Source organism: Gymnoscopelus braueri (genome assembly GCF_963280865.1).
Source record: "Gymnoscopelus braueri genome assembly, chromosome: 10".
Classification (NCBI taxonomy): domain Eukaryota; kingdom Metazoa; phylum Chordata; class Actinopteri; order Myctophiformes; family Myctophidae; genus Gymnoscopelus; species Gymnoscopelus braueri.
In genome coordinates this window covers 43,285,614-43,308,664 of record NC_137611.1, presented here as the reverse complement: position 1 = coordinate 43,308,664, position 23,051 = coordinate 43,285,614, and the positions used below count along the sequence as shown (strand labels likewise).

The 23,051-nt window shown below is 41.9% G+C and overlaps 2 protein-coding genes across 2 annotated transcripts in view; one reads left to right on the top strand and one right to left on the bottom strand.

Annotated features, from left to right (window-relative positions):
• cdc73 (cell division cycle 73, Paf1/RNA polymerase II complex component, homolog) overlaps positions 1-23,051 on the top strand; it is a 50,104-nt gene that overhangs the window by 14,496 nt on the left and 12,557 nt on the right. The window contains exons 9-11 of the mRNA XM_080440753.1: positions 1,653-1,731; positions 3,377-3,441; positions 21,217-21,274. Of these exons, the coding sequence (XP_080296879.1) occupies positions 1,653-1,731; positions 3,377-3,441; positions 21,217-21,274 (202 nt within the window). The remainder of the gene's footprint in view (positions 1-1,652; positions 1,732-3,376; positions 3,442-21,216; positions 21,275-23,051) is intronic.
• On the bottom strand, positions 7,724-13,086 carry LOC308094117 (beta-1,3-galactosyltransferase 2-like). Its single transcript, XM_080440578.1, has 3 exons — positions 12,237-13,086; positions 11,043-11,106; positions 7,724-10,096 (listed from the first exon to the last, which is right to left on the bottom strand). Exon 3 carries the CDS (start codon positions 9,863-9,865, stop codon positions 8,570-8,572), a length of 1,296 nt encoding a protein of 431 aa, XP_080296704.1. The 5' UTR covers positions 9,866-10,096; positions 11,043-11,106; positions 12,237-13,086; the 3' UTR covers positions 7,724-8,569.

The window sequence follows — 23,051 nt, the reverse complement described above, 5'->3', positions numbered from 1 at the left end:
ATTTTTGAGTAGCCAAAGTGTAAAATAAAGTTTTTTTTATAGCTCAAATCAAAAAAATGACACAGATGCGCTCCAGGTCTTTAATGGGTTAAATACATGTGCAGGTATTGTAAAAAGCGTTTGGCATTCCAGACGTGTGCTTTCGCTGCTAAATTAATTCCAACACGCCTCATGCTCAGCTAAACGCTGTCGCTGATGAACCCTGTAGAGAAGCCTTCTCTCTGGCGGCTCCATTAAAAGCTGCTCCATGTCTGTGACGTTCCCCCCCAAAGAAATGGACCTTGAAATTAACTGAGCGGCTGCCGTCAGGGAAGGCCAGCCGTTATTTAACCCTTTACCCAAGGCCACAGAACAAGGCTCAGGAGTTTATTCACCTCTCTCTTTGTGTTTGTCGTTTGCAGTGGTGGAAAGTAGCTAAGTACATGTACTGTACTTAAGTTCAATTTTGAGGTATCTTTTACTTTACTGGAGTATTTCCAATTTTCAGTACTTTTACTTCTACTCCACTACTATCTCAGAGACAAATAGTGTACTTTTACTCCACAAAAAATATTTGAAAACTTAAGTTACTAGTTACTTTTCAATTATTATATTATAACACATACATTAACCACTTTAGCCCTATTTTATACATAGGCTATTTTTGAATTCCGGACTTTTACTTGCATCTGAGTATTTCTATATATTGTAGTATTGATACTTTTACTTAAGTAAAATATCTGAGTACTGTACTTTTTCCACCACTGGTCGTGTCCAGAACCCCCTCCATTAGAAACATGCATTTGTAACTTTTTTGCCACTTTAGCTTTTTTATATATTAGTGTTATTATTTAAGGAGCGCTTGACCCATTTTCATTTTATCTTCATATAATTGGTCCTTTACTAATGCTCACTATAAGATGGCGGAATTTCCATCTGCTCACTGTGCCTTATTGGTGGACTGTGGACAAGTCATAAACCTGCCTCTACCGATTACGTCATGTACGGGGGTTGAAAGCTATTAGAACCTACAACCTTTCTCTTCCTGGAAAGTTGGCATGCTGAATTTTTTTTTTTTAAATAAAAGTTAGATGATGTCACTGGTAGGCAGGTTTCTGAACTGTCCACTCTCCTCCTCTGAGACACAGAGTAGACAGACATGTTACCATATTATAACCAGTGTTGCCAGATTCTGTGAGAAACAAGCAACCAGGTCTAGGAAAACCAGCCCAAAAGAAGCGACTATGGGCCACGTGAGCACTTTAACATATACATCAGCTATTTGTAGATCGGCTATTTTCAAATAAAATCTTGCGGGGAAATTATAACGAGCATTACTGGGGACCATTTTAAACGAAGACGGGTTGAAAATGGGTGAAGTGGTCCTTTTTTACCCATTTTTCTCCCCAATTTAGTCGTAAGCCAATTGATACCTCCCCCACACGTGTGTCGTGTATCCTACTGACTCCTGCCAGTGAGGAGCCCCCACCGTGAGGATGTAGAGCCTACTCCTCCCGCCCAACACTCCCTGCCGACCGCCCAGCCCGTAGGAGTGAAATGGTCCTTTAAGTTAAATTGACACCCCCCGCCCATATTGAATATTTTTGATTAAAATCTCTATATTGTTTAAATACTGGATTGTACCCTTAACTGTGTCGTTTGTTGTGTCCCAGGACCCTTCCATCAGGAACAAACAGCCTGTCCCAGCTGCCTACAACAGATACGATCAGGAGAGGTTCAAAGGAAAAGAGGGTGAGTCTTCAACCACGCAAACATTCAGCCAAAATGGCACATCGACAAGCTCACAGGTGTCACAATGCAAGCTTGTTGGTTGTTTTTCGGCTGAGATTTTGGTTCAGAGGGAAGTGCCAGCGGCTCCTAGTATAGAACCCTGGGGGACCCTGGTCGAATATGTATATAGGGTTTAAATGGTTGTTATGCGTTTACAGTAAAAATATTTTTCATCTTAGTGAATCGTCCAGAAGTGTCTAGCTCAAATGAAAAAGTGACACAGATGCGTTCCAGGTCTTAATGGGTTAGATTGTATAACTGAAGTCAATGGGGCTCATATGAAACCTTTCCCACATTTGTAGTCATACATCATTGATACTGCATGTCATAGACACAGGCTGAAGGCAACTCAACTACCGGATAATACCGTCAGGCAGTGTTGCCAGATTCTGTGAGAGAAACGAGCAACCAGGTCTAGGAAAACCAGCCCAAAAGAAGCGACTATGGGCCACATGAGCACTTTAACATATACATCAGCTATTTGAAAATAGCAGATCTACAAGCTCACAACGCGTCGCGATGCGTTGTGAGCTGACCTGGCAACCCTGCCGTCAGGAGAAGGCGTGCTCTACTCAAGGGGAGTCTTGAGAAGTAGTCTCTTGAGATTAACTGGGTGCAGATTCTTGAGAGTACATACAATAAAGGAATATCCGCACTCTCTTCAGTTATATTCTTGGTTTATTTTTAAAGATGAACAGCCGCAGCAGACAGTCTATCTAGAGAAACGAGACGCGTTTTGGCACGTCGGCCTTCCTCAGTGTTTCAAACTAGAATACATCAAACAGGAAGTGACATATATATAGCTATGCGATAGTGTACAGCTGATTCTCATTGGTGAATAAGATTTCTCTAGATAGACTGTCTGCTCCGGCTGTTCATCTTTAAAAATAAATCAAGAATATAACTGAAGAGAGTGCGGATAATCCTTTATAGACACAGGCTGGCTACATGATCCACAAGATTTGATTTTTATTGAGAAAACTAAATTGGTCGGTGTCAATTAAATGCAAGTTTGTATATATGAAGAAAATCTATATAAAGTTAAATACCAAATTAAGTTCTATGAATATGAAATAAAATGGGCTAACTAACATGCAATCAAACGGTTACATTATATACTATGGTGAATATTAGCGTGTATGTATTAAGTGTTTGTGTTAATTTATCCATTTGTTATTTAGAGTGTACAAATGTAACCAAATGAACACTCTTGAGTTAAATAAACACTGAGGACATGTGTGCGTGCAAATGAAATTGTGTGTGTGTGTGGTGAATGTGTTCTAAAACTTTTGAACCAGTTGGCAAGGAAGTTCAGTGTACACACAGCAGTGCTATTGTGGTATTCGTGGGTAACTGCCTGAAGTTCATGTTGCTAATTGTTTTAAGCTTTGTAGTGTTGAATATCGTCTTGTCGGGTGGAAACCTCATGTGTCCAAAACTGTTAGGTTCTCAGGATTCAAATTCAAAAGTAGCAAAAACGTTGCTTCACTATTTTTTAAAATTTTGTTTTACTTTCACATAGATTATTAATAGATTATTTCATTAAGTTATTGATTATGAATGTATGTATTAACTGGTTATAAATCATATTCTCTCCTACCCCCAGAAACGGAGGGCTTTAAGATCGACACCATGGGAACCTACCACGGCATGACCTTGAAGTCGGTGACGGTAAGAACGATTGCTCCGCTGTTGTTGCTAAACCATTACGATAAGTCCACGGTGACGATATTTATCACCATATTTAAAGCGCCACTATGTACAAAATATAATGAATACATATAAAATATACAATTGGGGTGGTTGCATTTTGTCTCCCTGCTCCTCTATTGACACATTTAGATCCTATGTCCAGCTGAGACATGACCTTTGACACGATCCTGTTTCTGGTTTGACCGAATTTTGACCCGAAGGTTAAGATTCAATTTATCCCCTAAGCAAGCAGGCAAGCTCTATTAGCTCAAAGGTAAAAATGTCAGAACTTGTGCAGGAAACCCGGGTTCAAATCTGGGGTATAAGAGGAAAGTTACAGTGCAGCTAAATAAAATTAAAAAAATTGCTGACAGGAGAAGCCATTTGGCAGATCACCCAGAAAAGCTTATTTATACATTGTAGTTAAACAAAATTGCCATACTTGTATGAATGTGTGTACAATTGCAAAACAATGCAGCAGTCGGTAACATTCCTTAATGCTGCAACTGATGAATATTGTAAGCACAAGTCACACTCACAGTGGAATGTTGCTAGGCAGACTTTTTTTATTTACTATAAAGTGGCAAGAACAGCCAACTGGATGACAATTATAATGATGAAATAAGACCCTGCCATAAATAGAGTTCCACTTCTGTTTTTCCAACTGTTTCAAGTAACTCGACTCGAACAAAAATAAGCCTTTTCTTTCATCACTCCATTCACCATCAGACCATCATGATGAGAGATCTAGGTGGAATTTGGGAACTTTGGGCATTTACAATGTCACCTGCTGTGGGAAAAGCTGCTTGCTGGGACAGAGAGATATATATACTGTATGATTTGGCCATGGTTGACACTGACAGCAGTGGGGTAACACTGTGTGTTCTCTCTCCACCACTTGAGTGGACGGTCACGGAACAAAATAGTTGTCTCTTTGCAGTACAAGTACATTTCAGCCTCAATCCCGTTGTGGGGCTGTGTGTTGAGTTCTCAATTTCTGCTGCAGTGTTTGGTGCGTGGCCGTTGTACCGTCAAAGTATAAATTACAGGCAACAAGCTGCCAGTGATACAGTCAGGGGAGAGAGAGACAGAGACAGAGAGATTGCAGAGTAAGGCTAGGCTTGTGGTGTGAAGATGAGGATTTAACTTTATTTTGTGTGCAACTTGTTTTTTGTTGTATTAACAATTGGACATGTGAAGTTGCCATTTCAGCAACTTTATAAGTCTGTTCTCTCACGCTATAATTTGAACCACTGGCGCTGCCTACTGGCGTTGATCTTTTTTTAATTTTTGATTTTATTTAGGGAGGCGATCGGGACATTTTTAGTGCTGAGCGGAATAAGGCAGTTCAAGTACAGATCCAACTCAGGTCCTGTGTATGACAGGACAATTTCACCATACATTTAAAATCTCTGCAATATGATAATTGTGAGTGTTTATCGCGATAAACGATAATAATGATTATCATCCCATCCCTGTGTGGTGTGTGTGGAGTCTTCATCACACAGTGCCGTCCTCTGTTCTATCATATCATTGCTTTCGGGCAGAAACCTCTTGTCCTCCACGTTCTAACTTTGTGTTTTTTCGTAAATTAATGTCCTACTTGATCATACAGCATCACTCAAAAGTATCAAAAGTAGCAGATCTACAAGCTCTTGAGCTTGTAGATGTGTGATAAATTATTACATTATAAAACATACATTAACGACTTTAGCCCTATTTTATACCGAGGCTATTTGAAAATAGCAGATCTACAAGCACACGACGCGTTGTGTGCTTCTAGATCTGCTATTTTCAAACATTTTAGTACTTTTACTTTTGGTACTATAAGTACATTTGGATACCAATACTTTTGTACTTTTACTCAAGTAAATTATGAATTCCGGACGTTTACTTAGTAACATAGTACTTCTACATTGCAGTATTGATACTTTTACTTAAGTAAAACATTTGAGTACTTTTTCCACCACTGGTTGCGCCCGTGACATCATCACGTGGTAGCGCTGCTGCAGCGGCAGCTTGTTGTCGCTCCAGGTCGTGTTCAATCATGTCGAGCAAGCTGTACGATCGTGTGGCTACATCCATTATCGGTTAATGTACACGAAGATTTAACATTGTTTGGAGGCCAGCGCAGCTGTGGCAGTTGGAACACCACAGGGACGGTGGAAGAAATACTGCTAAACGCCTCTCTGGACCGAGCAGACAGCTCACGCAATTTACCTTCAAAGCCTCTAGCGGCTCGAGGTGCGTGCAAAGCACTTTATGTATGCTCAGCCTCTCTCACTACTACAGTACATCCATGTTTTTTGTTCATTGTGTGCAACAAGAGTGATGGCGTGCCGTGATGATGATTGATGCTTTTAGAATCGGCAGGCCGTGTCTGTAGGACAACTTTTAATTTCCCACTCTGGTGTCATAATATGAGCTGTGACTGAAGTGTAGCTCTTGGAGTCCCACCCATCTGTAGTCAATGTGATACTCTGCTTGTTTGAGGCTCTGTGTCACTTTAGTATTTGTCTTTTGTTAGAGGTGGTAGCACTGTTTGACAAAAATGTTGTACTTTGTCACCAGCTTGTCTTGTACACTAACCTCCTAAATCCATCGTTGTTGACCACAGAAAAGTCTTTGGCTATATGTTTGCAGCTGCATCTGGTCATTTCTTCAGCTCTCATGGGGCTGTTATGGGGAAGTGGAGCTTCCCAGCTTGTCCTTTTGTGACATTGACCAAGTGCAGGTGATGCCAGTACTCGAGCAGCTCTGAGTTGAAACGTGTGGGACATGTGATGTGGTTATGCATGTATATATATTGTGTTTATGGTAAGCTTCCATTTCATATAACTATGCACTCATTAAACATGACAAAATTGCGGTAATGAGCTCGACGATGCAGTGTGCATCACATATCCTTCAGGCCAGAGGCCGACGACCTCCAACCATTACGAATCATAACGATTATAACAGTAAATAATGTGACCTGGGAAATCACACTACCGCACAACTAAAGGCATCTCTAAGACCCTGAATACCGCTTGAATAGGAAATGCTTTCGCTAAACATTCCTGCACGTTTCAATCGACATCTAAGACCATCTCTGTCTAATAGAAATTGTCCTCAACTGCCTTTTGGAAAACAATGAGCGTGACTTTGATTTAATTTTTATCCGACCATATATACTATGTAGTGTTATTGTTCACTTACGTCATAACGTCTATTGTACGGAATGCTTTATGTACGTATGAGTAAAGGATTCTGTCCTCGTACTCAGGAAATGGTTATATGCCGCAAAGCGGCGTATTTGATTTTTTTTTAACATTCAAACATATATTCAAATATTCCATATTCAAATATGTTCTGTGGCTTTTGTCCCAGTCCTAGATCCAACTTTTACTGCAATTGCCACAATTGCCAACCTATTTGAATTACACAAGACACTGACTCGTCAATACATATGCATATCATGATGATTCCAGTTTTCAGCTTTCACCTTTCGTGCACATGATGCTTACTTGTTTCTGAACCTGGGCTGTTTGTGTACCTCCCTTTGGTGTGCACACATCCACCTTTCAAACGGATGCAGAAAGAATGTTCAACCGTTGTGAGGACAAAGACTCGTAGGTTGTTTTTCAGTGAAGTTTCACTACCAAAAGATAAAGCGGTGTTTCATTTCTATTCTGGTCTGTTGGAAGGCTTTGGGCAGTTGAGCTGTGTTTGGAGATGTATGTGGATTTCTTTCTAATCCAAAACGTTGGCTTTCTGAGTTCAAAGTGTTCACTTTAAAAGAATACATATATTCAAAGATTTTCACACATTTTCACGTTTTTTCAAAAATAGCAGATCTACAAGCTCGTAGCGCGGCACTCTGTGCCGCACTATGAGTTTGTATATCTGCTATTTTTGAATAGCCAAAGTGCAAAATAATGTTTTGCTCAAATCAAAAAATGTCAAGTTTGGCTACTAAGCTAGCAGCAACTGATTTGGCTCGCTGTGGCCGGATGATGACATAAATGTCTACATCTGGTGCACTTTGGTTAACTGTTGGCCACAGCTCACAGAATTAGCCGTCTCTTAATACAATGGCCTTCTATCACGCAGTTGTGAAATGTTGCAACGCTGAGTTTTACCAATACGTGCCCATCCCTTTTTTTCAGTACCAGTTTTGTCGACTTTGTGGTTTGGGCTTCCTATCTGAACATCCTTCCACTCTTGAAATAACACTTCAGTAACATTGGCCATTTTGATATTTGACTGTTTATTTGGCACTGACAATAGCTTCTGTAAACCGTACCATAGCTTTCTAGTTAGTTTCTTACATTTGTATCTTGTGTATATATATAAACTCTGAAGGCTCAATGCAGGCTTTGATAAACGACTTACAACTTCAGATTATTGACACGTCACAAGTTTAAAACAATGGGTGAAATTATTTTGTGCAAGCTTTTTGTGCTGGTTTGAAAAAAGCTGGTTTGTGCAGAATCTGTGGAATGACATGTTATATAAATCTGCTTTCATTCTACGACATTATTTTTTTTTGGCATTTCCACAATACATAAAGAGAGGTTTATAGAAAATTGACTGATTTTTCTCTTCTCCTTTCTAAATCTTGAAACGGGGTCCTTGGTACCCAAGGGTACAGCTTTCTTTCTTACGTTTTGTCTATTTCCCAGTATACATGAACTCTCATGGCTCAGTGCAGGCTTTGATAAACAACTTAACAACTTCATATTATTTTTGTCACATCAACAAGTTGGCAACCATGTATAAAACAGTGGGTGAAAATCTTTTGTGCAAGCCTTTTGTGCTGGTTTGTAAAAAGCTGGTTCGTACAGAATCTGGAAATTACAGAACAATGTTATCAATTGTCTTTCACTACACAACATTAATTTTGTTTGGAGTTACGACATACATAAAGAGTGATTTATAGAAAACTGACATGGCTGCAACATGTAGTGATTTGCTTTTAGTATTTGTTTGTTTTTTTTGCCTCAAGCTTGAATCGGGGGACCTTGATGCCAAGCTCAGAAAATGTGTACAAATATCAATCTGCAATATATCCAAAAAACATGTACAGTATATTGTGAGTTTCATACAGTGATTCTCATGTCGAGCGCTATCCCAACCTCGCAGTGATCTGCGCTCTCTGACCATTGAGCCTGTTCTGGTGAGGCCTTCCCTGCTTGTCCTTGGTGGCGTTGATGCAGGCGCTGTGCTTGTTGCTCTGCAGGTGGTGCCAGTACTTGAGCAGCTCACTGGGGTGAAACCCGTGGGACGTGATCAGGTGGCTGTACTTGCAGCTGGAGTAGGACACCCGCCAGTGGTTGAACAGGAACTCGTTGGGCGGCGGCGTGGGCTCGATCCGTAGCTTGGCCAGGCAGATCCCCACGTACACGTCCTCCAAATGCAGGCGGCGAATGCTCAGAGAGGCTCGGTAGATTTTCGCCGCCAAGTCGCCGGAGAACACGTAACCCGTCCCGGAGCAGAAGGTGGGGTACTTCTCACTCGGGTACTGCTCCGGGGACATGTACCACTTACTGTTTTTGTTTCGGTTCGGTGCGTAGCCCCTCATATTATTTCCCGTGAAGTAGTTCTTCTTGGGATTCAGTTCGGGTTTGAGCAGCTTGTGGATGAGGTAATCGGTGTTGACAAACATGTCACTGTCAGTTTTCATTACATAGTTGGCCTGTGGACAATGCATGGCCACCCAGTTCATCCCCATCAGTGTCTTTATAGTCAGGTTGTTGTACGTATCCAAGAAGTCCTGCTGAAGGATATCGTGGTGCCTCTGGCTCTCGGACTCCAAGGTCCTCTGCTGTAGGCGCCCTAGCTCGCCTTCACTCGCCCCCAGCAGGAACAGCCGGATGAATCCTAGGCCTGGAGCGAGGCTCTCATTGCCCCACGTCTGCCGTATGGTGTCCCGTGCCTCTACTTGACGAGCCTCGGTGGCTATCAGCAACACCAGGAATGGTTGTGCTTTCCTCTCTGGGCATTTGTTTGCCTCGTTAATGATGTAGGGGTACGGCCCGGGGGACAGCATGCCACTTGGGCCACCCTCTTCACTTTGGCTGGCATTAGCTGCCAGAGAGTTCTCCAGACCTGCCTCCCCCCGAGGAGAGGAGTCATCTGCATCTTGCCGTGAACTGGCGTTATTGCTGTCCATGTTGACTGTCGGCTGTGGAATGATCACGAACCGCCACAGCGGCTGCTGGTGGCTCTGATTCCCTTTTGCCTTATTGATGGAGTGTGGCCCGCTGCTGCCATAGTCCACGGGATGCTCTCTCCGCCACGGCGAACCCGCGAGGCCCGGCAACCAGTCCCGATGGACCAGAAAGACCACGACCCCCAGGAGCGAGAGGAGATACAGGAGTCCAGCGATATGCGTACAGCAGTGGCGTCTCCTCCACTGCATGGCGTCCAGCGGCTCCGTGGGACCTTTAATCCACTTGGTCAGGGAAGTCGCAAGCAGCTTCTCATTGATGCACAAACCATGTGGATAACGTGAAGGTAGTTCTTCCCAAGGGGCTCTTGAAGCCAGCGTGTGTTCTCTGGGTGTCACCAGGAAGTGCAAAGAACGTACCGGATATAAACCGTTATTTGCACATTTTTATATGCTCAAAGCCAATTCTCCAGGAATGTGGTCCTATGGGAGAAAAGGAGAGGGCATACTATAAACGGCATGACAGTGAAGTTTTGACTAAAACATTTTATTTAACACTTGCTTTTTCTGCTTGGGTAATATATGACTGCTAATATTAGGGACGGGGATTGTAAATTTTAATTTCATACTGATACCATTATTATGTCAAATCACGTCAAAGATTGATGAAAATACTAGGCCTGACCTCGACTAAGTCGATTTTTTTTTTTTTTTAAGGGCCAACATTTTTTTTATTGTTTTTTGGCCAAGTCTACACCTGCACCGAGTGCCGCGCTATGAGCTTGTAGATATGCTATTTTTTTTTAATCGTGATTAAAAAATTATAATATATATATATTTTGAAGCTTTAGGATTTAGAAAACATTTTTAGAATCAGCCTCAGGTGTTAATGGGTTAATGGCTCTGTGCGCCCTGTAGCCAAATTATGGGGGCAAAAATCTAATAATGTAAACTATACAAATTCTGAGAACGTTAATGCAGCTCCTCTATGAGCTTGTATATCTGCTATTTTTGAATAGCCCAAAGTGTAAAATAATGCTTTTTAGCTCAAATCTAAAAATTACGCAGATGCGTTCCAGGTCTTAATGGGTTAAACGAGCTGTCAAGTGTGAGAATTGCTGGTATTAGATGTTTAGCAAAATAGGACTACTGAAAGTAAAATCTTAAACCTGTCCAATATTCTACTTTCGTAAAATATTGAAAAAGCTGGATGTATTGTTTTTTTATGTAGTGATTTGAAGCGGAGAACATCTACTGCGGTAATCACTCGTCTATTTGATATCCATATGGTTTCCCTTTGATCTTGTGAAGTTGGTTCCGTAGAACAGCTACTTTCCCCCTCTTTAATATTTATCGTATTGATTGATTTTTTAAAACAGACTGACCTTGACATTCACAAGATGGAACCACATTTACACTATGCGCTTACCTTAACCTGATGTCTGGTTGAGTGTCATGAATGCGCTCTGATGTGCTGTATGAATTTTGGGCTTCTGAAAAAAGAGAAGAGAAAAATGTGTAGATAAAAAATCTGTTGCAGCCAAAAACTAAACATCTGCTAGTCATTGCCTTCCGATTGGATCAGTGAGTTAATAATTAGCTAAATGAGATTGTGTTACTTAAATATGAACCCTAAATATGAATGCAAAGTAGATTCTTCTGTCATGTTGAGAATATGTTATGAAAAGCATATTTGGGTTTTCATTAAAACCATTCTCAAATATTTAAACCTCATAGATGCAAATAACCGTTGATCGGATCCAATAATACATATATGAGTCATAGATTCTTGTACAGCAACAATTCTGTGTAAAACATTGTCGGAGAGATTCTAAGACTCTGTCTTAAGTTGAACTTAAATTCATTCATGTAAAAATAAAGCCTCAAAAAGTATTGCGCTTCAAAGGTTGTAAAAATGCCAGTTGAGAAACATGAATGACAGGTGGAAAAATAGGATTTAGGGTTTATTTGTTGTATTTGTGCTTTTTTTGTAAATGATAAATTGGTCTTATCCACTTAAACCCTAGATATTTAGTTCAAATCCGTGAACGACAGCTGTTATTTTACACTAAATCTCTTCTTTGAAAATAGCCAATCTACAAGCTCACAACGCGTCTCATTGCAACACGTTGTGAGCTTGTTAATCAGCAATCTTTCCCAAATGTCTCTCCCACAGATTAGGGATGCGAGGGTTCAAGTAGTTAAATGTAATTCTGGCATTAAAAACGAAAACGTCTTCAATCTAACTTGCAGAAACCCTGCTTTTATGCAGTTCTCCACTCTCCTTCCCAAACAGTGCAGAATCTTGATAAGAAATGTCTGTAGAATGGTCAGCCTATGTTCTGTTTGTGGGCCACTAAGCCCCCCTGGAGTGATGTGTGTCCTCTCACATTCTACTGAATTACACACAACCCTCTTAAAGGACCCCCGGAGACAAAGGACTGTTTGTGAGAGCTCACAGAAGCACTGAAAAGACTTATGTCGGGCTCTCATGGACGCGTCAACTGAAATGAAAAGAAGCATTTCCTTTCCCAGCCATGTGAACGTACACACACTTGGCATACAAGGGTATAAAAAAAAAAAACGGCCTTCAGATTTTGAACCGTCTCTCATCTTTACATACCTTGGTATCGGGTCGCCCGCCACCACAGACCCGAAGCAGTCGCTATGCACTACACGCACGCTTGTGTCAGCTTGAGTCACAGTGCCTCTTCCCCAATTGTCCTCGGACTTGGTGAATCATAACCCGTCGCGTGACGTGCCTCGATGTTGTCGATCCGCTGCTGCTTCTCTGACATGTTGGGGCTTGATAATCCCAGTCCTCATCTTTTTTATTCCTATTAGAATGACTAAGTCCCCCGTCTGCTCAGCCAGCCTGCGTTCTCTTATCATTCAAATGGAACATGTTTTTCTTCTTTACCGGGTCCTCTTCCAGACACGCACAGCAGCTCCCTACCAAAATGCAAGCGCATATATGTGCGTGGCCATAGTTGGCGGTACATGTGTCGGAGAGCTCCGGTGTTGCGGTCTCTCTCTCTGCCGCGGTGCATCGTCCCCAGGAGGCTGTGCTTTGCAGAGTTTTGGTGCTAGCTGTGGTGCTGTTGGCTGCTATAACCTCCCCAGGAAAACGGTGGGCTAAGGCGCTGTGCTGTGTGTGCTACTCTTTGACTTGCTCACAGAGCCCAGGGCGCCGGGGGTCCTGTGGCTGTGCTGTGGTTGTTGTTGCCTCGTGCACCGAGGCAGGGCAGATGAAGGTAGCGGCTGCTGGGTGGATGTGCTGTGTGTGTGCGTTGTTGTAGCAGCCACCCTCTCTGTCTCTGCTGCTGCTCATCCTCCCTCCTGTGCTGCCTGCCTGCACCCACCGCCTTCTCGTTTTTGCTCTTGCTTTTTCCTTCCTTCCCCCGTTAACCTCTCCTCTTTTCTATGTGCTTCCTCGCTCGTATTTTTTTCTTCTGTCATCTCCGTTTTTTTTTTCTTTTTCTCGTCTCTCCCTTCCTCCACCCCTCCTCTCTCTCTCTCTCTCTCTCTTCCCCCCCCCCCTCCCTTGTTCGATTTTGATGGATTTGCCTGCTATCGGCCGTGTGCAATCGCGCTGTGTGTGTGTGTGTGTGTTGTCGCCTGTGTTCCGGAGGTGAGAGGCTTAAGACAGCTGTGGGGGGAGGTGGTGGGGTGGCGGTTGAGAGCTTACGCTGTGCGTTGTGCGTCTGGGTTCTGACGGACAGCTCCTGCCTCAGTGATGGTACGCTACCGCCCCGCCCCCCCCCCCCCCCAAACGCATCACACTATCTCTACCCGCTTACAAGCTGCTGTTGCTACTGTTGCCGCCTGCTTTGTGGGAAGTGGGGGCGGGCGGGGGGGGGGGGGGGGGGGCTGGGCTCATGACCTATTTGTATTCACTCCCACCCCTCAGAAAGAGGAACAAGAGGATATCTCCACTTTGCGTGTGGTGAAAAGTGCGAGGGGTGTGTGTGTGTGGGGGGAGGGTGTTCTCATCGACACTTCCACGGGGGCCATTATGCGGGGAGCGGAGCTATCGGCTCTCCCCCGGCGCACCATTTGGAGCGGTTCCAAAACCTCAGGCTTTAATAATTTCTCCCCTGTGTAGTCGCCGTATTGTTTTCACCATGGAAGAATTACTCGTTATCGTGTTTTGTGTAATACCTGCCTTTCCAGCAGTATTTCACAATTGATAGTTTTCAATGGTGGCATCCCCCCCCCTGCCATAGTTTCATCCTTATCAGGGTGCCTCACTGCATTTATAAACCAACTTCTCGAAGAATCTGTTTCTGATTTGTACATATATATGTTTTTTACGTCTGTGGCAGTGAATGAGTTAAGACCGGGAAAAAATCTGTATTTTTTTAGATTTCTTTTGACTATTCAAAAATAGATCTACAAGCTCATAGCGCAGCACTCGAGCTTGTAGATCTATTTTTGAAAAAAGATGAAAATTTGAGCAAATCTTTGAAAAAAAAAAATATATATATATATATATATTTTTTATATATATATATATATAACATTTTTAACTCAAATCTTTTGCTTCTGGGGGAATTCTACAAAATGTCTTCTACATTTTTTTTTTTTTTTTATATAATCAGTGGTTCTCGAACTTTTTCATGTCAAGGACCCCCAAAATGATATGAATTTTGGCCGCGGACCCCCATCTCAAAATATTTTGTTCCAGGGACCCCCCCCCCCAGAAGTTGTAACAGTAAGAAATGTGCGCTACAGAAAAAAAAGATATTCAAAAATGTGCACATTTTCACGATAAAAAAAAAGCAGATCTACAAGCTCGTAGCGCGGCACTCGGTGCCACAGATGCGTTCTCGGTCTGAAAGGGTTAACATACTGCACAATAATGAATTTGCAATGAAAAACACAACATAACGTTAACCACTTTAACGCTGGTGTCATTTTCACAAGTCTTTCGAAATTGTACCTTTTCTACAAGCGGAACTACAAGCTCACAACGCGTCACATTGCAATGTGTTGTGTGCTTATGCTGGGCGTCAAAAGACGAAGGGCTTTCTAGGGCTTAAGTGGTTAATACAACAGCATTGTGACATGTGGATGACCTATCTGTGCAGCCAAACTGGCCCAGATACGCCTCTGCTGGATGTTTTACACTAGAGCCTTTCTCACAGCAGAGTCCTGTGCACCTGCACTCACAGAGAGTAACCGCTAAATCACAGTCTCCTCTGTCGCCTACTATTGCTTAGTGGGCCCTCAAATAATTGGCAAAACACTAAGATTCTATTGATAACGTAACATTACCCATTAAGACCTGAAGCCGATTCTACAAATTTCATCTTAATCCTTTTCTTTTTTTAAACTTATGTTACTATGTCAGTGGTACTCAAACTTTTCATGTCAAGGACCCCCAAAATGATATGTATTTGGCCACGGACCCCCAGCTCAAAATATTTTGTTCCAGGGACCCCCAGAAGCAAATATTTGAGTTAAAATGTTCGCTTTAAAAACATATATATTCAAAGATTTGCACACATTTTCATGATTTTTTAAAAATAGCAGATCTACAAGCTTGTAGTGCGGGACTCGGTGCCGCGCTATGAGCTTGTATATCTGCTATTTTTGAATAGCCAAAGCGTAAAATCATGCTTTTTAGCTCAAATCAAAAAACGACACGGATTCCGACCAAGTGGAGCTTACTATGTAACCATGCTTGGGTTGTGTGTGTCTCTGTCCGTGTGTGTCTCCGTCTGTGTCTCTGTGTTCACGCTCTCATTGGCTCGCGCCCCCATGTGACTCGAAACTCCGTGCTGAAATGCCAGCAGCTGCACTGCCTGTATACAGCCGGCAGAGTGCGGCAGAGTGCTAGCCTCGCGTGGCCAGACAATATCACACGACACACTGCGTGGATATTAGTCTGGTCCCTATCAACGATAGATTTTTTTCCAAGGGGCGGTTACAAAAAGATCCAAATGGACTCTATTGGTTAGACCTAAACCAATCAGAGCAGTGCTTCCTTTTACGAACGAATCAGAGCAGTGCTTCCTTGTACGTCATTGCTCCAAATAAGGTGATAAGCCCGCCCACATTTGGATACTGGGCCCTGATTGGTCCCTCACGACTTCGGAGGGAGAGAAATGAAATCTCTATTGAGGGGGGCCAGACCTAATCTGCCGAGGGCTAAAGTGCGATGCAATTTTGCAAAGGCAGATTCGTCTGGAACCAGGCTAGCAGAGTGCACTACTTCAGTGTGGTTGAAATATGGCAGCCACAGTCAATCTGCGTTCGCCTCCAGCGTTCGCGCGTCTTACGTTATAGTATAAAAACAAATATATAACAAATCGATCAACCTACAAGAGCAACATTGGGTCTAAATATCGGTTTTGATACATTTTCAGTTAATTGCCCAGCCCTACAAAAAAAACGCTATTTCAGTAGGGGTGTGTATACTAAGTTACAGCTTAGAACACTCCTGTGACTGCTGATAAACTCTGGCCTGTAGCTATTAGGAAATGCAGAGAGAAAATAGGAAGCGGTGAATAATTTTTTTTTTTATAAATAGAGCAGTTGGCAGATGTGTTAAGATTTCCTTGGTATCGAGTTCTCAAATGCGGTGACAAGATTTGCAAATGTTCCTTCCTGCATGAAGCATGACACTTGATTTGTTGTGGTTTTGCATTAAAGACCCACTCCTCCCAAAATCGTCTTTTCTTGTTTGGTCAACTAATTCTCTGCCGTTGACGCGTTTTTTTTCCAAAGCCCACACCGCCATTGACGTCTTTTCAGTGGTTTTCCACTAGATGGCGCTGTTCGCTAACCTGGGAGTCACCTTAGACTCCCAGGGAAGCACATCACCCGATCGCAAAAAAAAACCAGCCCGTTCAGATCCATGTTAACCCTTTAAGACCGGGAACGCATCTGTGTGTCATTTTTAGATTTCCTTGGGCTATTCAAAAATAGCAGATATACAAGCTCATAGAACGGCACCGAGTGCCGCGCTATGAGCTTGTATATCTGCTATTTTTTGAAAAATCGTGAAAATGTGTGCAAATCTTTGAATATAAATATATTTTCAAAGCGAACATTTTTAACTCCGTTTCAACTTCTGGGGGTCCCTGGAACAAAAATATTTTGAGATGGGGGTCCACGGAAAAATGCATATCATTTTTGAGAACCACTGATATTAGAGCAACATTAGTTAAGATTTAGACCCAGAAGCAAAGATTTGAGTTACAAATGTTCGCTTTAAAAATATAGTCAAAGACCCACGATTTTCCACAATTTTCCCCCAAAATGGCAGATCTTGTATATCTGCAATTTTTTTAAATGGCCCAAAGAAATCTAAAAAGTGACACAGATGCGTTCCAGGTCTGAATGGGTTAAAGGATTTGGAAAAGGGACTTTTCTCTGCTTTCTGTTTTGGGGGCGAAAACCACCCCTCATTCAACTGGCCATATCTATGGAATGGATTATTGCGGCTGCACAATTGTTTTTCTCCGAGTCAGCCATCGTTCGGCGGGTGGATCGTTGTGAAGAATAATATTCTATGATTTTTCAAAGGTCATTGAAAACACTTGAAAATCGCTGGCAAGGGCAGCATAGACGAGATATTTTTTTTTCTGGCAGCTAATGAGTTAACACATTGACTGCCAGAATTATTTCATCATTTTTTAGCCAGTGCCAGAGTTTTTTCACTTCACGTAGATCTACGCGATTGGCACGTGGCGGCTTTAAAACGGTTCACGTAGATCTACGTGATTGGCAGTCAATGTGTTAATCCCTGGAGTAACACTTATCACAATACCATACGGACACTGACTCTGACCGTGGGAACGGATACTGTACTGTTCATACTGTCGACGGTTTCTGTTATGACGTAACAACATTTTTCTTTGTTCAAGGTTTCTTTATTTTATATTTTCACATACAGGTCAATAACAAAAGGCATACAAAAACAGTGAATGTATGTTACCCCTCCCACCCCCCCAAAGTTCCCGCTCCGAAAGAGCCACAACCCTGGTATCTTATTGTACCATTAACACAAAGGACAATACAAACAAGTCAAAAAAATTAAGTATACACAGTAGAATATATATATTATTAACTCTCTGTGCCAGACCCCGAGTTATCCCGAGTTTTCGGGTTATACCCTCAGTGCCAGAACGAGAAATCCCGAGTTTAAAAAAAAAAATGAAAAAATGGATTTTTTTTTTTTTTTTTTTTTGTGTTCAGAACCCAAGATATCATTATCTGAAGATTTGCAGCTCCATCCACTCTTTGTTTAACCTAAAACTGAAAAAGGCTGTATCTCGCTTCCTAAGGACTTTTTATTTTCTTTGAAAAAACAAAAAAAAAAATCTGGCAAAGTTCGCAATAATTTTTTTATTTCATTGGCACTGAAAGAGTTAAAAGATTTAAATTGAATTAAAAAAATTAATAAAAAAATACACAAAATATAATACAAAAACAAATTCAGTGGGGTCAATTTATGGGTCATTAATGTCAGCAGCATTCAGTCTCTCTATATATGTTAAAAAAGGTTGCCAGATGGTGTAAAATTTCAGAGCACACCCCCTTGTGGAGTAGCGAATTTTCTCCAAAGTCAAATGATGCATAACATCATTAACCCATTATTTGAAAGTTGGTGGAAGTTTTTCTTTCCATTTAAGCAGTATCAGACGCCTAGCCAAATGGGATGCAAAGGCTATCGTATTCCTTTCTTGGCGACTAAGTTGTACATCATCTCTTTCTTGTGGAACAACTCCAAACACTGCAATAGAAGCAGAAGGTTCTATGGGCACTTCTAACACTTCTGAGAAGATTTTAAATATTAATTGCCAGAATGTGAATAACTTTGGACAAAACCAGAATGCTTTTGCAAAGGTGGCTTGACCATGTCTGCAACGATCACATATTGGATCCATGTCGGGCACAAATTTAGCTAGTTTTACTTTGGACCAGTGGAGGTGATGCATAACCTTAAACTGAATGATAGTATGTCTTAGACAAATTGAAGAGGATTGTATTCTATCCAAGGCCTCCCCCCAAACATCATTAGAGATCTGTGTCCCCAAGTCTCCCTCCCATTGATCTTTTAATAAGGTTAGTGGTTCCAAATTAAATGAGTTTAATAAAGAGTAAACTGACCCAATCACCCCTTTGGAACACGGGTCAAGTTTTAAAATGGGAGTCTAAAAGGGAATCTGGTGGTTGTGATGGGAAATTTGTAATAGATGACGTTACAAAATTACAAAGCTGCAGAAATCTGAAAAAGTGAGAGCGGGGTATATCAAATTTCAGCCGTAATTGATTAAAAAAAAAAAACGCCTTCAGAGAAAAGTTCACTGATTGAGGTGATCCCATTTCTAGTCCAAATGTTAAATGCTCCATCTATAATTGAAGGTTTGAAACTATGATTTCTTGCTATAGGGGCAGATATTGAGAAGTCAGTAAGCGAGAAGGAGCGTCTGAACTGTGTCCAGATCTTAACGGAGTGCTTAATAATTAGATTTGAGGTGTATTTGGACACAGGTTCAGCTAACGGAAGCTTGGAGCGGAGCAGGGCATGTAGGGAGGTGGGGCCACATGACAGGTTTTCTAATTGCAAAAAAGAAGGATTTGGATAAGAAAACACAATATCAGCACCCTGACTCTGTTTGACCAGAATGGAACAGAGCCTTCATTAGTATCATTGGTAACGCCTGTGAATTTTTTCACACTATGGCTGCTGTGCATAGAGCCTCCTGCCGTGTCCCTGACTGTGTCGGCACTTAGTAACAGCGTCGGGGGGGGGGGGGGGGGGGGCTGCTCTGCCGGTCAGCCCACGGATGCGTTGTTTTCCAAAGGTCCTGTGAGTAGCGTGCGCTCCAGCCTGTGGGAATGTCACTGAATGATGGATTACAACTAGACCGCAGGGGTGTGACCCTCAGCACTGCCCCCTTCATCTTTCGCTCTCTCTCACACACATGTATAAAATAGGGCTGAAGTGGTTAATGTACGTTTCATAATATCATAATTTATATCTGAAAAGTACTTACGTTTTCAAATAATTGTAGTGGAGTAAAAGTACAATATTTGCCGCTGAGATGTAGTGGAGTAGAAATAAAAGTATTGGAAATTGGAAGTACCCAAAAGTACAAATACCTCAAAATTGTACTTAAGTACAGTACTTAAGTAAATGTACTTAGTTACTTTCCACCACTGACACACACACACACACACACACACACGCACACGCACTTCCATTTCTCCAAGGGGAATCAATAGGGCCCTGGAGCAAAATGGGAGGATGAGCAACAAATTGGTAAAGCGCTGCGAACCTCCATAAGGCAGAATTCTATGAATACGGAACGAGGGAGGTGTGTTGGCTTTTTACATAAAACTCCTCCTGCACAGCATCACACCTGTTCCTAGTTCTCCTTACCTTGCGGTCTCCTAAAGATGTTTCTGAAAGAGGCATTGCCACTTTTCCCTCCTAAATGGTTATAATTGGGTTTCATTATGATTATTATTTTTTTGCTTCTGTGGACACACCCCACAGTTCATTTAGAATAACAGATTGGAACCTTTAAGCCAAATTCTAATACTCAAATTTCTGCTTCCTCCGTCGTCTGTCCTCCTCATGGCAGTGTTACGGTGAAATTGGTGACCTGCTGAAATATGTGGCCATCTTGTGGACTTCACATAACTTACATGGAGGTCTTGCTCGGTCTTCCTCTAGCAGAGGAAACAAACCGCAATGATTTACGTTTTGACACTTGACGTTATATGATGTCTACACGATAGTCACATATTTCAGCAGGTCACCAATCTCACTGCAACACCACCGAGGCAGACATTTTTGTATTGGAATTTGGCTAAATTCCATACGAAAGATTTGCACAGAAAGTTGCACATGCCGGCTGATTGCGTCACAAGTGATCCAACTTGTCCAATCGCAAACGAAAGGTTGCATTGCATTTCTGATCACACATTGCTCATACTAGTCTGCCATTACAACATTCTCACTCACGCACGCACGCACACACATGCACAATCTAGCGTGGGTGTCTTTCTTTATATTTCATATACAGTTGAAATGTATATACAATTTTATATAGTAGGTTATACAATATTATAATACAATAGGTTGACGAGCTATGGAAACGATAAACTACCTCTGCTCCCCGCCTTCATGTGTCTGTCCCAGTTTTAAGTTTAACCCATTATTTTTAGATTATTTTTTGTTGACTATTCAAAAATAGCTAATCTACAAGCTCACAGTGTGCCACGTCGTGCCACGCTGCGAGCTTGTACATCTGCTATTAATGAACATCAATAAACAACATGAGAACTACTGATTTAGAGGGCATTTGTAGAATCGGCCTCGGGTCTTAATGGGTTAAGTGGTTGCTGCTTTTAGCACCACTCACTTCATACGTATTTCATATCTGCTGCTAACTTGCACAAGAGATTGAGATCTGCTTTTATTTCTATTTGATTTATTTTTTGAGTACACGCCTCATGTGTTACTGCAGTTCACTTAGTGCTCAGTGAACGGCAGTAAAAGGCTACTACTCCCCAAGGACATCTAGGCCTTTAAAATTGATGCAACTCTGTTAAAGACTCTGTTTTGTGTGTTTGTTCTGCAGGAGGGAGCGTCTGCCAGGAAGGCCCAGACTCCAGCTCTGCAGCCCGTCCCCCGTCCAGGTCAGTACCACTACACCGCCTAGGGTTTCTCAAAGTGGGTGCTGCTGTGGCACCCTAGGGTGCCGCTGAACACTTTGATAATATTTGGAATTTATCCATATCGCTTCAGTTTAACCACTTTAGACCACTGTTTCCCCGAACAGTGGATCGGGATCCATCTTTGGGTCGCAGACGCAAAAGAGTAAATGTCTCCTTTTTTTTCAGTTTCCTATATTTAAAAAAATCGATTATTTCACATCACGACTTTTCATCAATTAAAAACGATTCCAAATTTTTTCAAAAGTATTTCATAAATAAAATGAAAATCTAATTTTACATTTTATTTTTTCAAGTTGAAGTAGTGACAATAGCAGATCTACAGGCTTGTAGATCTGCTATTTTCACTAGTTTGGGTCCCGGGCAAAAGTCTAATTTCTCTTTTGGGTCGTGAGTATTTGATGTTGAAGTTTGAGAACTGCTGCACTACACGACACCAGACCGCACCAATGCAACTAGTCGCAACTCCTTGCAACAAGACCTGAGCTAATGGCACCCCCACTACCATTCCCTACAGTCAGTCCCACAAGTCTAAAACATTCTAGGTACACCTTTATGATCCCGCAGGGAAAATTCTGTTTCAGCTTTACCCCGCTGATGGCTGCTCAGATGGTCGTGTTAAGCGTATGGGGGAGGGGGGCTATTAGAGGTTAAGTGTCTTGCTCAGGGACACTTTGACACCGGTGACCTTTCCGATTCCCAGGTGACCTCTCTGCTCACTCAGCTACTGCCCACATATCTGTCGTCCTATTTCCCATGCGGCAAAAATGTAGAATTTACATATCTGAACTCGTCTCGGAGCACAAATAACACACTAAAATCACAAAATGGTTTAAGTTGGATTTCTTTTCTCTGAAATAGTTCCATTAGGATGTCAAAAGTTGTCACTGCTAAACCACATTCCTTGTTCTTCGAATGAATGCTTCCCTATCCATCTTTTCACGTTGCACCTTTCACTGGTGGCGCTTGGAGTGTAAATTAGGTATGACGCTGCTGGGAAAGACACTTGGCCTGGTCCTTAACCAACTTAAGCCTTATATGCTTCATCGTACGACAAAGAGCCAATCAACAAGCTCACAATAGATAGCCTGCTTTCACTCTTCTTGGGTAAAATTAAATGTCGAAATGTTTGGAACTTGCCCAAAATAGGTACACCAGGTTAACTCTTTCAGTGCCACAATACTTCAAATACGTCATGAGGCCTAACGCCCCGTGTGCCACACTACGTCAAATACGTCATGAAAAAAAAACACAAAAAAAGATTATTATTATTTTTTTTTTTGGAAAAACATGTTCAGAACCCAAGATATGATGATTTGAAGATTTGCTGCTCCATTCACTTCTTGTTTAACTTTTTACTGAAAAAGGCTGTATCTCGGCTCCTAAGCACTTTTTTTTTTACAATTAATTTTGGTTGTGGCACTCGGAACCAAAATTCCATAAATAAGCATGGCATTGAAAGAGTTTAAAAAGAAAAAAAAGCTTTTCGCCATTGTCTTGACAGTCGAACCTTTCTATTTTCCCTTTTTTGGTGGTGGTGGGGGGGGGTGGCGGCGGGGAAAACGGAGAACAAGAGGTCACCTCCTCCAGCCATCCATTGCTGGAAACCTTCAATCCCAGTCTTTGTTCTGTGATGAATCATGCTTCTTATTCGCCTCTTCCATTACAGCACTGACCCCAAGACACTGCACCCGTGCTTCTGTTGCTTAGTTGAGAAGTCTGCATGTGTGTGTGCGCAGTT